This window comes from Schistocerca gregaria, chromosome 5 (assembly GCF_023897955.1).
Source record: "Schistocerca gregaria isolate iqSchGreg1 chromosome 5, iqSchGreg1.2, whole genome shotgun sequence".
Classification (NCBI taxonomy): Eukaryota; Metazoa; Arthropoda; class Insecta; order Orthoptera; family Acrididae; genus Schistocerca; species Schistocerca gregaria.
Window position 1 is genome coordinate 315,455,319 of NC_064924.1, and position 17,399 is coordinate 315,472,717.

A 17,399-nucleotide genomic window follows, 5' to 3' on the forward strand; every position below is an offset into this window, starting at 1 on the left:
CACCTCCAAGTTCCTCTAATATGAAAAAAGTTCTAATTCTGATCTGAAATTAATGCTTCCCAAAAAACAATCTCGTCGCGATTTATTCTTGCGCCCTGGTTTAATAAAGCTTCTATTGTTGCTTCCTGAAGCTGTACTTCCAAATTGACTTCGAACAGACCCCTAGGGGTCGACATAAATGAAAACCGATTTGGGGGTCGACAAGGTCTAAAAATCGATCCCTATTAAATTAACACAAGTTCTTAACTAAAACTTTCAAGATAGGTAGGTACTGCATTGTTTATGTTGTGTTACGTGTACTAAGAATAATTAGTATTTTTGTAGGAAATAGCGAATTAATACTTCTTTAAATATAATTTCCTACCTACTTAAGATTCTATAAGTACTTAATTTGTAATAATCATTATAAATTAAACTTGATATTTACTGAATTGTATGTCTTTTTATTTTGTTAAATTTTGATGAGAAAATGAAGTCAACTTTACTCACTTTACCAAGTGCAAAGTTTTCCAATTGGTACCTTAGTGCCTAGGTATTTTGTATCAATAGGAAAAAACTAAAGATAGGCCTCCTTGTTCATAATAGTCTGCTAACTTAAAGCATTGCTAATTCTCACTCTGTCTTCTTCTATTGACCTAAGTCACAATGAAAAATAATTCTCTGTAGAGCTGTTTTAAGTTAGCGGACCATTATGAATAAAGGGGTTGATCTTAAAAGTAGGTAATTTGGCCATGGGGGTCTGAGGTAACAGCTCATTTTGGAAAAGGGGTCCCTTGTCCAAAATGGTTTGGGGATCCCTGGACTAGAGGATCGAGACTGGAGTATCATAATTGCATTGTATGTGTATTTATACTTTAGTAAACGCTATCTTTGGTGTTCAAGACCTACGTTCTGTGACTATAATATTGATTTTCTCATATGTAAGAATAACTAATAATGTAACCATTTCCATCGTTTTTGCCCCCTCCCATGCTTCCAAAATTTATGATTGAAATTCTTTTCCTTTTCTATCATTTTTCTACTATAGATTTCCCTCTATTCGTCTCTTATTTCTATTTCGTAAATTACCCCTTGTGGAGGGGCTTGGGACATTTTCTGAATTTATATTTCGAGGGCATGGGAGCTAATTTGGGAGCTATTTTGGTTTATTAACACCGAGAGGCGTTGTAGGTGTTACACTGAGCAGGAGATAAGTCGCCCGGGGACAGCCAGAAGAAACGCGTCGTTAGTATGACGGGGCGCCGCGTGTTGTGGCAGGCCGCGCTTCTTGCAGCGGAGAGTTTCTCTGCGAAGGCGGGGGGGGGGGGGGGGGGGGGGCGCCCCTGCTCGCCAGCTCCCGTCAGCCGCCGCCCTCGCCCACTGCGGCCTGTCGTGTTGCAGATCGCGGACGCTGAGGAGGCGGGGGAGGGAAGCTCCACGCAGGCCGCAGGAATGCTGCGCGGCTGAGTCAGCGCGCGCCCGCGGCGACGCGGCCTTGCCCCAGGAGCGATCGCCAGCCGACGACGGCGACGCCTGGCAGACGCGGGCCCCCCGCTGCGGTTTCTGCTATAGCGGGCGCGAGTCGCGAGGGCAGACGCTCGCTCGTTCAGTCGGCCGGCGGCAGCGGCGGCGGCAGCAGCAGCAGCAGCAGCAGTGGTGTCTCGCCAGCGCCTGGGTCCACAGCTGGCGCGCTGGTCCGGCTCGCGCCTCAGTCTGGGCTCCGAGACAACCTGCGCCGACCGCGCCATCTCAAGTTATGCGCTTTTCACCAGTGTAGCTCCTCGTTCCGGAAACGAGTCCGATTCATTCATCAGTGATTTCTACATCTGTACAGTGCTCCCCACGCACGTGGTGACTCACCGTTAACCAACCTGCTTCTCATATCACTTATAAAGGTGCAGTAACGCCGTTGCGTGTGATCCTGTTCTCAAATAACCAGTGTGTGAAAGCTAGGAAGTGCAATTTCTCAGAGCTGGTTCGGTCTCATTCGCATTCGAATAAGTCTGGAGCCACAATTTCTGTGCCTGTTCACATCGACGACTTTGTGCTGAAATTTTCCTTGCCGAAAATTCGACGTCAAATACACTGTCGTATATTGCATCGAGTCTGTTTGCAGTGGCATCTGACACAGGTGATTTGTGCAGCCGCAAGGCAGAGATCGGGTCTTACGTGTCACCCATATATCTGACATCGTTGTCCACTGCGTAGTATTTCAGAAACTGAGGAAGCAGCAGGGTGTTGAAAAACACCTTCCATCTTGAAGACTGTGACACCAATTTATTGAAGAAGGTGTTTCATGGATACTCTCGTGATTGAGTAAGAATTCTGCATAACTGTCAAATGGTTATAGCGTAGTAAGAAGTAAAGTGCTGATCTTAAAAACGAGTCAGTGCGATTCATAGCCACCTCCGCAGGAGGCTGCTTGGAATGAACTGTTACTCTGGTCGATACACTGCAAGTGTAGGCCCAAGGGAAAGGCTGTAGTGAAGTAATCCTCATCGATTGCTGGCTGCACAAGAAATCGGAGTCTCCTACATCCATTAGTTCAGAAACCAGACTTACACAGTGATAATAAGGCAACAGTCTGTAGATACACTTGAAGCACAACAGCAGGAAAGCACTACGCTAGAAGAACACACTTTCACCACTACGCCTATGCTTTGCAAGTGTAACAGTAGCAGCCACATATTTAGTTTCTAAAACAGTGGTCCACCATTGTCTGCACGAAGATAGACCAATCTGGTGTGTCCTGCTGCAACTAAGACGTATATAGTCGCACTGTAGCAGCAGCCAGAAATGGCCTAGCAATAACGAAGAGCCTTGTGATAGCACTTTAATAGAAGCTTCTGACAGACTCCATATATCACTGGACATGATTATTCCATACACAGTAACTAACCGATGAAGAGATACTAGAGTGCCAGAGAGAAGCTCTGTTATACATTAGGTAGTACTTTGATACGTGCAGTGGGAGTGTAGCACAAGTAAGACTGTAGTGACATCTGTTGCTGGGTACAGAAAAAACTGGAATGTCTTGTATCCATTAAGTTCACACTGGAGGTATATCCAGCGATAACAGAGAAGCAGTCAATAGACAGTTGGACTACAATACTAAAAAACGATATTTCCCTATTATGACTACACGTTGCTGGTGCAACACTGTGTAGCAATGTTAGTAGTCCACGATCTTTAGCTTCAAAAGGGCGTCCATCAGTGCTTCTGCGACTGTTGTGATCATCAGTGTGTGCTAGTGCGAGTAGTGACATAATTTTTATTTGTTGTTGGCTGCAGAACAAATTGGAGGGCCCTGCCTCCATTAAATCCACGCACGAGGTATATCCAGTCGTAATAGAGCAGCAGTCGGTAGACAGCTGGAGTACACCACTAAACAAACTCATATTTCCATTCTACGCCCACAACAGTAGTCATACGCTGTGTAACGACATCAGTAGTTCGCTATCTTTAGCTTAAAAAGTTTAGGTTTCTGTGACACTTGTGACCACCAGCGTGTGCTAGTGCGACGGAAGCTTATGCAATAACAGCGTAGCGCAGTCGAAAATGGATTAGCAAGAAGAAATAAGCTCGCGACAGCCCATTCACAGAAGCTTGTTACCAACTGAGTCGAGGCGTCTTCACGTGACAGTGATTTTCAGTATACAGCAAGGAGAGCGTGAAGTGGCGGTAGTGAGCCAGAGAGAGGGAGTAGAGCAGCAGCGTGTGCTCGATAGTGGAGACGGACTGGGCTCCAAGAGCGTGATAGCCCCGCATAGGCGCCGACGAAGTCAGTACGCCACGGGCCGGAGTGCGTGGCGGCAAGGCCGTCCGTGTAAGGCAGGCGAGTAGGAGGCGCTCCCGGAAGGCGGCGGAGCGCGTAGTTGGGCGCCCTCGCCGCCGCGGCGCTCGCGTCGCCGGCCGGTGCAGACGGCGCGCGTCTAGCGGCCAGTCCGCGCCCGCCTCCCGCCGTCGCGATGGTGCTGTTCGGCCACCACTCGGCGCCCGCCGTGGACGCCGACGACGCCGCGGCGCCGCGCCTGCTCCGCATGACGCCGCTCCGCCACAGCATCCGCGGGCCGCCCCCGACCGCCGCCTCCGTCGCCGCCGCCGCCGCCTCCGCGGCCTCCCGGCAGCAGCAGGACCGCCACGACGACTCCTTCAGCGACGCCGCCTCCACGCTGTCGGCGCCCGGAGACGCTCGCCCGCCCAAAGGTCAGTGCGCGGTTTTTGAACATAAACATCCTCGACGAGGAGAACACGGCAAGTGCCATAGACCAATTTGGCAGAGTCTTCGCCCCAGGGGGAGAGGAGTCAAAATAACACGTCTCTAGGCTTATCTATAAACACTCGACCGTTTCTGAAACACCAACACTCAGTGTTTTCAGGGTATGTTATGTGCCATTTGCCGTGCGGCATTCTCACACTGAATGGTAGCACTGTCGCAACTTCATAATTTGTGCGCCCCTTGCTCAAAACCCGATTATTGTCTTTGTTTTATTTCATTTTATTTTATTTTTATTACTTTCATTTATCTACCCACGTCCGTAAAAGAGTTACGGATTAGAAGGGCACTCCATAATTGTAAAATTACAATTGGTTTTCACAATAAGCCTCATACCTTTACTACACATTGCCGCGCGGGATTAGCCGAGCGGTCACGGGCGCTGCAGTCATGGACTGTGCGGCTGGTCCCGGCGGAGGTTCGAGTCCTCCCTCCGGCATGGGTGTGTGTGTTTGTCCTTAGGATAATTTAGGTTAATTAGTGTGGAAGCTAAGGGACTGATGACCTTAGCAATTAAGTCCCATAAGATTTCACATACATTTGAACATTTTTGAACTATACATTGAGAAGGCAAAAGTCATGTATCTCCTAACGTTGTGTCGGACCTCGTTTTTCCCGACGTGCAGCAACTTGGCACCTCATGGACTCAACAAGTCTTTGGAAGTCCCCTGCAGATATACTGAACAATGCTGTCTCTGCAGATCATTTCTCTTCAAAGCAATCGCGAACAACTGTGGCCTGGTGACATGGCACTTTGTCATCCATTAACATTAACACTGTGTTGTTGTTGTTGTTGTTGTGGTCTTTAGTCCTGAGACTAGTTTGATGCAGATCTCCATGCTAATCTATCCTGTGAAAGGTTCTTCATCTCTAAGTAAATACTGTAACCTACATCCTTCTGAATCTGCTTAGTATATTCATCTCTTGGTCTCCCTCTACGATTTTTACCCTCCACGCTCCCCTCCAACACTAAATTGGTGGTCCCTTGGTGCCTCATAACATGTCCTAGCAACCGATCCCTTCTTCTAGTCAAGTTGTGCCATAAACTCCTCCCCAACTCTATTCAATACCTCCTCATTAGTTATGTGATCTACACATCTAATTTTCAGCATTCTTCTGTAGCACCACATTTCGAAAGCTTCTATTCTCTTCTTGTCCAAACCATTTATCGTCCATGTTTCACTTCCATACATGGCTACACTCCATACAAATACTTTCAGAAATGACTTCCTGACACTTAAATCTATACTCGATGTTAACAAATTTCTCTTCTTCAGAAACGCTTGCCTTGCCATTAGTAGTCTACATTTTATTACCTCCCTACTTCGAGCATCATCAGTTATTTTCCTCCCCAAATAACAAAACTCCTTTACTACTTTAAGTGTCTCATTTCCTAATCTAATTCCCTCAGCATCACCCGAGTTAACTCGACTAGATTCCATTATCCTCGTTTTGCTTTTGTTGATGTTCATCTTATATCCTCCTTTCAAGACGTGGTGTGTGATCTGTTAGCGGTCAACGTTTTCCAGTACAGCGCAGTTAATTAGCTGAGGGGCATTAACCACTTGTTTTGGAGGTGTGACGAGTTTAAACCTCTCTCGCGAGCAAAGCAAGGCTGACCATCCTTATTGAGACAGATTTCTGTGGAGAAATAGTGAAGCGGTACTCTGAAGACGCTTCATGAATCGTGTCTCAGTTGAATAAATCCCAGTTGAGGGACATCAGAAGTTGATCATCTGATTGCAGCATTATCATCATCTGTTAAGTCAGTGAGTGTTTTATTCGGATTACTTTTTCCAATGTGTCAGACTTCCTCATCTTTCCTGTATCTTTCCAGTGTGCGTGATGGTATGTTGTACGAATGTGTTGGGGCTAGAAAAGTGAAGAGGTGTTTTAAAAATTGTCAGTAGTTGCAGTAGGCTTCTCAAAAGAGAAAAAGGGGAAGTTAAACAGAGGGATTGCTTGTGGGACTTCAGAAAGATTGATGCTGAGGACTGTAGAGGGTGGAGGTTGGCCTTGAGCCAATAGGGACGTGGGAATTCGAACAAGAGCCGGGGTGGCTGCCGGCAGCGTGGCGGGCAGAGGGTATCCGGGACGTGTTGAGAAGAGGACGCAGCGCTGAGATACGTCATCTGGAAGGTGGTAAGATGTAAAATGCAGTATGCCACTGTAGATACAGTTCGCGAACCAACTCCCCCGATTTAGCTCGTCTCACAAGCGCAGCTGAAAATTATTTGCATGAACATTAAGTCCACGAATAGCCGCAGTTTGTCTCCAAGAAACCGGACATAGCACTTCCAGTTAATGTTCGTTTCCATTGAACCAGTGGACTCAGCCCATTCCATGTAAACACAGCCCACATCATTATGGAGCCACCAACAGCTTGCACAGTACCTTGCTGACAACCTGCATCCACGGATTCGTGTGGTCTGTGTCAGACTCGAACGTTACCATCAGTTCTTACCAACTGAAACTGGGCTCAACTAATCAGGCCATTCTTCTATGGTCCAGCCGATATGATCACAAGCCCAGCAGAGGCGCTGTAGGCGATGTCCTGCAGTTAGCAAAGGCACTCGCGTCGATCGTCTGCTGCCACAGCCCGTTAACGCCAAATTTCGCCGCACTGTCCAAACGGATATGTTTGTCGTACGTCCCACATTGACTTCCTCGGTTATTTCACTCAGTGCTGCTTGTCTGTTAGCACTGACAACTCTGCGCAAGCGCCACTGTTCTGGGACGTTAAGTGAAGGCAGTCGGCGGCTGCGTTGTCAGTGGTGAGAGGCAATGCCTAAAAATTCGTACTCTCAGCACATTCTTAACACTGTGATTCTCGAGGCATTGAATTCGCTAAAGATTTTCGAAATGGAATGGTCCATGCGTCTAGCTCCTACCAACAATTCGCGTTCAAAATCCTTTAATTACCGTAGTGCGGTCATAATCACGTGGGAAAACGTTCCACATCACTTTCCAAATGACAGCTCCGCCAGTGCCCTGCCCCTCTTTACCTTACGTACGCGGTTCCACCACCATCTGTATAAGTGCATATCACTATCCCATTACTATGTCATCTCAGTGTACAGCGTATATATGTATGGTATATTGAGGGGCTACGGTCTTTTTAATTTAGTTTACTCATTCTGAGCAGCAAGAAGCGATCTGTGATAATACATTTGAGGAGATAAACTTCTTTGTTAAGATCGCTAATAACAACCTTTATTGTCGATAACCGGTTACAGTAATCTTCAGATCTCGACAGACAGGTTACTGCATACTTGTTAAAATAGCAGTGATAGTACTCTGCCTGCAATGATGTGCTCTGTTATGAGTGACATAGGACAGATGTATGTGACGAATAACTGTGTATGTATATGAAGTAGTAACTGTTCTCGAAAGAACAGATACCATTAATGACCGTGCAGTTTCTCTGGAATAAATGATAATTGATTGGAATCCTTAGCTGCCGACAGATGTTGTTGATATACCTCGATGGGGGCAGCTGAAAATGTGTGCCCCGCCCTGACTGGAACCCGGGATCTCCTGCTTACATGGCACTTGCTCTATCCATCTGAGCCACCGAGGACACAGATGAATAGCGCGAGTGCAGTGACTTATCCCTTACACGCTCCACCTGAGCTGTCTCCATCGAGGTATATCAACAACACTTGTCGGCAGCTGACGGTTTCCTTTAATAACCATTTATTCTAGAGAAGCTGCACGGTCATCAATGGTATCTGTTCTGTCGAGAACAGCTACTATCTTCATATATATTGTTAAAGGCTACCCAGCCATTGACCTTCGTCTCCGCGAATGCGCACAGTTTGCCCGAACTCTCACGGGAATCGTCGTCTCAATGTGCGCGAGTAATGAGTGGATGAGCAAATATCTATTATTTACTTTACTTAGGTAGATTGTGGACAGTCGGGAATGCGGGTCTCACGGGGAGCGTGCAAGGGAAAAGTCCCTGCAGTCGCGCTATTCATCTGTGTCCTCGGTGGCTCAGATGGATACACTGTTGCATGGAGGGTCATAAGTTCAAAACTCTCCTACACTGTAAAATTTTGCCGGCACGGTAGCTCAGCGTGTTCGGTCAGAGAGCTGGTTGGCCTCTGTAATAAAAAAAAATCTCAGTGGAAGGATCAACAAAACGAACTTTAACGGATGTCATGTGACGTCCGCAATGACCGAACACAATGATCAACAACGAACAAACTAAAAAAAAAAAGAAATGGATAGAGCGTCTGCCCCGTAGGCAGGAGATCCCGGGTTCGGCACACATTTTCATCTTTCCCCTTCGAGGTATATCATTAACACCTGTCGCCAGCTGAGGGTTTCAATTAATTATCATTTCACTGTGTATGTAGTTGTTTTAGCCCAAACATACCGTTACATCCGTCTTCCGGCCTGTTAAGTACCTGCCAATTCATGAGAAAGAGTACTTTTGGTTCAAATGGCTCTGAACACTGTGGGACTTAACATCTGAGGTCATCAGTCCCCTAGAACTACTTAAACTTAACTAACCTAAGGACATCACACACATCCATGCCCGAGGCAGGATTCGAACCTGCGACGGTAGCGGTCGCGCGGTTCCAAATTGAAGTGCCTAGAACCGCTCCGCCACCACTGCTGGCAAAGAGTGCTTTTACTGTTATTTTAAGAAAACATGCAGTAATCTGTCTGTTGAAAATCTGAAGATCGTAACATTCATTACCGAAACCAGCTATCGAGAATAGAGGTAATTACTAGCGATATTGGCAAAGAAGTTTATCTTCTCCAGTGTACAACCTTTTTAAATTCTCGTATTCTGATATTTCATTCTCATATCAATTCTTATATTGATTCTTCTATTTATTCAAATTAGTTCATTCTTCAGGAAGATTTGGTGCGTTCCGCTGGATGACACTTATCGTAGAAACATTCAAAACACTGATATGCTGAACACCCCCAGCATCTCGGTAAGGCAGATTGTCGCAGTAACATTTCTTCGTAGGAATCTCTTTCGAAAAAGAAACACCTTTACCTTTACTGAGGATGTTGCGCGTTGGCAATAGTTTCGAGGCAAACCATGCGTAACGGATCACTTTTCTGAAAACAGGCGTTTGTAACTGATTATGGAAGAAGATGCGCTGCAGGGAATTCCACGCAAAAAATTTACAATTCTTTTTTTTAACTCATTCATTTTACATACAATTACTAGACGAATAAGGACAACGTCATATCAGTATACACTGGAAAACATTCGTGTAGTAATCTTCCACAGACATGGATAAATAAATGAAAAACAAAAATAAATAATAATCGTGTTTCGAACACTGGGCCACCGCTTTGGTTGAACCATTTGCACGCTAAACTGCATATAATGTACCTCGAAAACTTCTGCCGTCGTTTTCTCAGAAATGGTCGAGTACCTACAGACAAGCCGAAACACGTGTTCGCTTATTATGATCCCTCTTCCACTGAGAGAAGTTTCTAGGAAATCGGGATACGGACTTTCCGTTTTCTCCTCGTGATTACTCTTTGTCTCCTGTATTTGAGGCACGTGCCAAACCACCGCTGTTGAAACGCACTGGCGCCACCCCCTTTGAGGCGTCGCTCTGTTTTCTGCAATGTACATATGTCTTATTTTTTCTTTCTTTGTTGTGTTAACAATTGAGAGGAAGCAGAAATTGATTTCAATCTTTCCGTCGTTATTGACGGTTGCATCTCGAGGACACGCAGTACAAATCTGTTTTATTATGTGAAAGCTTACAGACTTCGTCCCGCTGCACTTCAGTGACGCTGATGTATCTATGTGGGTAGCACGACATCAGGCGAAATCTCTCACCACGCTCTCATACTTGGCGGGAGACACTATTTTCTAAGTATCTTTACGTGCTCACTGTGTGCTCGGAATTGAGAAGAGCTCTGTGCTGCGATCGAGAGGCCTTCTAGAGACAGTACCCAATACATTTGTGAAAAACTTCATAGGATTTTTAAAGTGTTTCCCATTTCGTGACTGATCCGAGCTTGCTCTTCGAATAGCCCTCGCATAAAGGGGACAGGCCAAAAATCTCTAAAAGTTCTTGGACAATTTACTTCCAGTTTCTACAGGATCCCCTAATGAACATCTGGGAAGACACACGTATATATATGTTACCAAACATCTCGAAATGTACTTAACCGATTTACTTCAACAGTTCTTGACCTGTCTGTAATGACCTTGTTGTCTACAGGACGGTAAGCTCTAATCTTCTCATCTTCTTCAAAGCTGTTGGCCTATTTGCTTCAAATTCCTACAGTGAGATGAAACAATGAAGAAAATTAATGAAAAATTAAATGCCTAACAAGAGAAATATATCGAGGTAAACTGACTGCAGTTCTTACCGCCAGAATAAATTACAGCGGCGATACCCATCTTCGGCTTAAGGCAATTCCAGTTTCCCATACGTCTTGCATTAGCTATGAGTGTCAACATGGCACAGGGCCATTTACTTTATGTGACAGGTATGAAAAATACCGTGTAACGTCGGGCACTGCAGCTATTTATTCATACAACATATATGATCGATTCCTGAATACACGATCTAACATCAAAGCAGTCACTTCTTATACCGATTCTGTGAAATACGTCCATGTGTGGTATGGCGGTAACCTCCTGTATCCTGCTATATCACCTGGATAAAATTGGGTAAAGTTTACCAATAATTTATTTTTGAATTTCTTCTACGAAATATTAGTTGCTACCGGCGACGGTCAGTTCGAATTTGATATTGACTTTGGAATGAAACGAACAATAAATGGGGCTGCGTCAGTGGAGGAAGAGAAGGGCAAGAGACAGGTCACTCTCCTACAGGAGTCTAGTGTAGTTTAGTATTTCTTCCACAGTTCTCACGTCTGCATAGGCTCCCAGATGATACTGTGACACTAACACCTGTGGCTGACAAGATTTGGATGAAGAATGAGTTGTACCTATATGAGTTCGAAGATACGAGGTGCTCTCCGCATAGAAAGCGTTGCCAATCCGTGAAGCCTTGACCGTTGCCCCTCTAAGAATTTCAAAACTCAGCACATGGTTTTAATCCGGCAGGTGATTCCGCAAATAGTCGATTTCTCTCCCTTCCCCAAGTGCATTCATTTCCTGTGGCTCTCTAGAATGAAAGATTTAACTGTCTACATTGTTAAAAAACGCTCGTGTTACTTCACACGTGCAAAGGATGTTAGACAATGCTGGGGCAACATGTTTTTATATACCTTATTATATAGCTTATCAACGAGTAACTTGATAACTATTTTTTTTAAACGTGTAGTTTGTCACTCGGTGACAGTCCAGTTATAGTACAGTACGTCCATAAACCCTGCTGAATAATTACGTCGGTACTGTCTCCGCTCGAAAGTGCACAGAACACTGATACAACCAGGACGGTCGCACACACTAACACTTCCCTGGGAGTGACGCACTTACACAAGAGTTGTAGAAAACTTGGTCCTCTCATTGAGCAACTACTGCAGCGAGAGAGTAATCAATTGATCAGCTATAATGTATTACTTTATGATACATACGAATCCATCTAGCGTGAGTCAAAAATCTCCATTAGCTTAGCTACATATAGCTATATAACTAGTAGATAATAACATACTCTATAGTATCCTTATACCATAACGTACTGACATCACAGAACTATCTCTCAAAGTCTCCCAGTATAATGTTTGGTACAACGTGTTATCGTGCCCCCTCCCCGCTCATTATGTATTTTCAAAAATTCACACGATATTTTGATATAATTAATTAATAATAGAACCTTGGTACCTCTGCAGTAATGATTACGAGAGCATGATGAAAAAAATGCCTCTGAATTTTTTATGCGAAAATTCTTAAAGGCTTTTAAACAAAACAAACGTCATTAACATTCCATATTCTTATTCCTCACGTCTACATATTTGCATCCGTCTGCCGTTACCGGGCTCCGAATAGTAGTGCGTGTGTAACATGGCAGTGTGTACTTTAACTATGTCGGTGCGTGAGAAACAGCGTGCTGTAATCCAGGTTCGAATTCGAAGAGTTCGTCTACACATGGAGCACCCTCTCCTTTAGGATAACAATGCCACCACACCACACACGAGCGCTGCGACATCTGCAACAGTTCGACACCTTGGCTTCACTGTCATCGATCAACTTCTATGCAATCTCACATTCGATTTTCATTTGTTTCAAAACCTTACAGAATACCCTCGAGGACTTCACCTCGATAATGATGAAATAGTCCAAGCAGAGATGAGGTTGTTCTTCAGTCAACAAAATCAAACATTCTACAGTGACGGCATCAGCAGACTGTCTCTCGTTGGGAGAAGTGTATTCGTTGCAGGATGTCTATCTTAAGAAATACGTAGACAGGAAGAATAAAGATGTAGAATGTTAATAACGTTTGTTTTATTTAAAGAGCTGTAAGAGGTTTCACATGCAAGATTACTTTTCAGCAAGCCCCCAAGTTTCGCAAAAATAGACTCTTCCGCCGGAGGTTCGAGTCCTCCCTCTGGTATGGTTGTGTTTGTTGTTATTAGCATAAGTTGGTTTAAGTAGTGTGTAAGTGTAGGGACCGATGACCTCAGCAGTTTGGTCCCTTAGGAATTCACACAAATCTGAACATTTAGCAAAAATAGGAAATTTATCTGCATCATTTTGGTTTCGTATGGAAGAAGCTACAGCCGGATAGCTCCGTGAATGCTCAAGTAACTCAAGTGAAAATAAAGGCTATGGTTTCCAGACGATTATTTCCCAGGTTTTAAGTATACAAATCCACTCGTGATTCGTGGCAGCTGAGGAGCCAAGTGCCTTAGCCTGTTGTGTACATAAGACCTACATGCAAACAATCTACTATACAGATTTCACTATTTCTGGATTTAGATTCCGAAAAAAGTCAGTCAAAGGCTACACTGACTTACGTTTCATAGTAACGTCCGAATAGACATTATGTGAAAAGCACCCTTTGCAATGGTCCAGATGATCATATTTAATTCCCACTTGAGCTGTAATTATTTTATATTATTTAGCTCACCTTTATATTTATTTGTGAACGTGGATATTAAAACCCTAGTACTTTTTCTTCCGTTTCTGCAGTAGATACTGGAAGTATGGAAATGGTTCAAATGGCTCTAAGCACTATGGGACTTAACATCTGATGTCAGTCCCGCCGCCCGTGGTGGCCGAGCGGTTCTAGGCGCTTCAGTCTGGAACCGCGCGACCGGATGTGTGTGATGTCCTTGCGTTAGTTAGGTTTAAGTAGTTCTAAGTTTTAGGGGACTGATGACCTCAGAACTTAAGTCCCATAGCGCTCAGAGCCATTTTGAATTCGTTAGTCCCCTAGACTTAGAATTACTTAAACCTAACTAACCTAAGGACATCACACACATCCAAGGATTCGAACCTGCGACCGTAGCAGCGGCGTGGTACCGGACTGAAGCGCCTAGAACCGCTCGGCCACAGAGGCTGGCGAAATATAGAACTTAGTAAAATATGCAACTGCGTAAATCAGTACGGCACTTCTCCAATCGATGTGACGTGTATTGTTGCAATAGGAGTATTATACAGTTCTCTTCACGATTAACAGTTCTTTCTCCGAGAGCATTACAATCTCTGTTATCCCTCAGAATATCAATATGAATATCAACTTAGCAGATCGATATATGTGAAGAACGTGAGATAAACTTAAAATATATTCTTTTATTTCGGTGAATCGCTTTCCACATTGTCGTCGGTGGCCCTCTTTAAGGCGCAATGTGCTTCTCCGACCTCCGACCTGGGGTGACGACCCACGGGGCACACATAAACGCCCTCTTAGTTACCTTCAATTGCAAAATTAATGCGAGCCTCGTCCCTCCTTGAAGACACACATCGTATCTCGGGATGGCTCGCCAAATGAAAAGTTCATATAAAAAGCGTACAACAGTTGCACTCTCCTAAATGTTAAATTATTATGTCGTTTTATAGTTCGCAAGCAGCATTCGTCGGCGAAGTAAACTTAGTCCTATACATCACTCTACTGGGATGATACGTAACACCACACCTTACAATCCACCTATGATAATTACCGAAGACTACTTTATAGTACCGTCCGCAGCTCGTGGTCTTGCGGTAGCGTTCTCCCTTCCCACGCACGGGGTTCCAGGTTCGATTCCCGGCGGGGTGAGGGATTTTTCCTGCCTCGAGGTGACTGGGTGTTGTTGTGTCGTCATCATCATCATCATTAATCCCCGTTACGGTCGGAGGAAGGCAGTGGCAAACCACCTCCAGTGGGACCTTGACTAGTACTGTGGTGCGGGTCTCCCGCATCGTCCCCTACGCTCCTCCGAGTATGGGACCTCATCATCATCACTTTATAGTATCCATCAGCAAATGATCCGTTTGGGAAAAAAGGAAAATGGGGAATATTAAAATACTCTAAAATAAAAGTCTGCTCCGTCCGAACAGGCCTCGGAACGCCCAACGGTACCGACCGATAACCACGTCATGCTAAGGCAACAGGCGTCAATGAATCCGGATATGTATGGGTATGTGGCCAGCACACCGCTCTCCAAGCCTTTGTCAGCTTTCGTGACTGGGACCGCTACTTATAAGCCAAGTAGCTCCCCAACTGGCCTACAAGGGCTGAGTGCACCCCGCTACCCAACAGCGCTCGCCAGGCCTGGACGTTCACCCATCCAAGCCCTACGCAAGTCCGACAGCGCTCAACTTCGATGATCTGATGGGAACCAGTGTTACTGCTGGGGCAGTATTACAACACTAGAAAAAGAAATTATCTACCAAACTGGGAGTGTACTGAAGTTCCTGTCGTTGTGTATGGAAGGTAGTCTGATTTGTAATTTAGTATCCCAGTGTTTTACTACGGTACCTTTTTCTTTCTTTCTAAACACATCATTTGATAAAACATCTACATCTACATTTATACTCCGCAAGCCACTCAACGGTGTGTGGCGGCGGGCACTAAGTGCCACTGTCTTTACCTCTCTTTCCTGTTCCAGTCTCGTATGGTTCGCGGAAAGAACGACTGTCTGAAAGCCTCCGTGCTCACTTTAATCTCTCTAATTTTACATTCGTGATCACCACTGAAGGTATAAGTAGGGCGAAGCAATATATTCGACACCTCATCCAGAAACGCACCCTCTCGAAACCTGGCGAGCAAGCTACACCGCGATGCAGAGCGCCTCTCTTGCAGAGTTTTCCACTTGAGTTTGTTAAACATCTCCGTAACGCTATCACGGTTACCAAATAACACTGTGACGAAACGCGCCGCTCTTCTTTGGATCTTCTCTACCTCCTCCGTCAACCCGATCTGGTACGGATCCCACACTGATGAGCAATACTCAAGTATAAGTGGAACGAGTGTTTTGTAAGCCACCTCCTTTGTTGATGGACTTCATTTTCTAAGGACTCTCCCAATGAATCTCAACCTGGTACCCGCCTTACCAACAATTAATTTTATGTGATCATTCCACTTCAAATCGTTCCGCACGCATACTCCGAGATATTTTACAGAAGTAACTACTACCAATGTTTGTTCCGCTATCATATAATCATACAATAAAGGATCCTTCTTTCTATGTATTCGCAATACATTACATTTGTCTATCTTAAGGGTCAGTTGCCACTCCCTGCACCAAGTGCCTATCCGCTGCAGATCTTCCTGCATTTCGCTGCAATTTTCTAATGCTGCAACTTCTCTGTATACTACAGCATCATCCGTGAAAAGCCGCATGGAACTTCCGACACTATCTACTAGGTCATTTATATATATTGTGAAAAGCAATGGTCCCATAACGCCCCCCTGTGGCACGCCAGAGGTTACTTTAACGTCTGTAATAGCGTGCTAAGAAGTCGAAACCGATAATGACGCCCTTAGTGTGACCCAAGGCTGACAAAAAAAATTAAAATTCCTTCGACTCGTTCTTCAAACGTACTTCCATCTTCGGCAAACACCGTTGAATGTTTAAAACGTAATGCGATACTGAAATACTGAACAGGAGCAAAACACTATTTTTCGGGAGCACTGAGAATTGAATAAAGCTTAACTAAGTCCAGATTTAAAAGCGTCGATAGCGAGGTCATCGAAGACAATAACTGTGGCCAACTTTGCGAGAGTTTGTTGGACTGCAATGATGTTATGGCATTATTGGCTGCGAGACACCTTGTGACCGTGTTCGCCCGCCTGTTTGATCCACGACAGCGACTTGCGTATCTCTGTGATAAATATGAGATGAAATGACTAGGACAACACAAACACCCACTTCCCTAGTTGAGTAAATTTTCGATTCGGTCTCGAATCGAACTATGGACCCATGATGTAGAAGCAGCTATGCTAGCCGCCAGACTACGAACCCTTAGACAGTCCGTTTATGGGCCACGTAAAAGCTTACAAGATCTTCCTGCAGTTATGCGTCCGCAGGCAAAATAAATCACTAAAAAGAAACGGTGCTGCACGTATTCCTAATGGAATATTTGTCGTTTTACGATCTTGAATCGTGTCCTCTCGCCGTTATATGCCTCATAAAACTCGATTAATTCAGGGCAGCTAAACCAGCAGTATTTTCTGAAGACGTGCTCTTGCGCTTCAGTCAAAGACAAAAACGGCGATCCTTCTGTAGAGACTCGCGGAAAACGGTATGCAGAAATGTATTGAGAAGTGTAGGAAATGAATACAGACGTGCGTGGGCTCAAATGGCTCCAATTCTGTTCGTGACCATCGTTCATTAAGTGTGTCTGGTAAGTATGCGACTGTGCATCATCACTCTTGATTCTTTTGAGTCAGAGGTCGTAAAAACCCTTTTCCGGCAGACCGTAGGAAAATGTCTGCAGTGAACGACTTCCCCATTGCAATTAAGTTTATCGGTTACTTGTCACAGCATAAGCACAAGGATCAAGGTCAAAACACAGTTGCGCCTAAGATGCAACATGAAACAGTTCGTTCGCAAAAAGCGGACGTAATAAAAGAATGAAGGTTTCAAACGTCTCCGAGATCAGGATCTGAGGTTCCCAAATTTTCATTCTGATTATTTTACATGACATGGCCCCGTCGCGTCGTTTACTTCACATGCGCCTCGTTGTGTAAGTTATTTGTGAACATTAATCACTGGTTTTCATTTTAATTTATTGGTCTTTATTTTACATCCTTCAGCT

At 44.8% G+C, this 17,399-nt stretch overlaps 1 protein-coding gene across 1 annotated transcript in view; it reads left to right on the top strand.

The window, feature by feature from the left end:
• The first annotated feature begins 1,449 nt into the window (after nucleotides 1–1,449).
• The window catches only part of LOC126272337 (pro-interleukin-16-like), a 612,371-nt gene continuing 596,421 nt past the window's right edge, over nucleotides 1,450–17,399 (top strand). Inside the window, exon 1 of the mRNA XM_049975121.1 lies at nucleotides 1,450–4,185. Within this exon, the coding sequence (XP_049831078.1) occupies nucleotides 3,948–4,185 (238 nt within the window). The 5' untranslated portion in view covers nucleotides 1,450–3,947. The remainder of the gene's footprint in view (nucleotides 4,186–17,399) is intronic.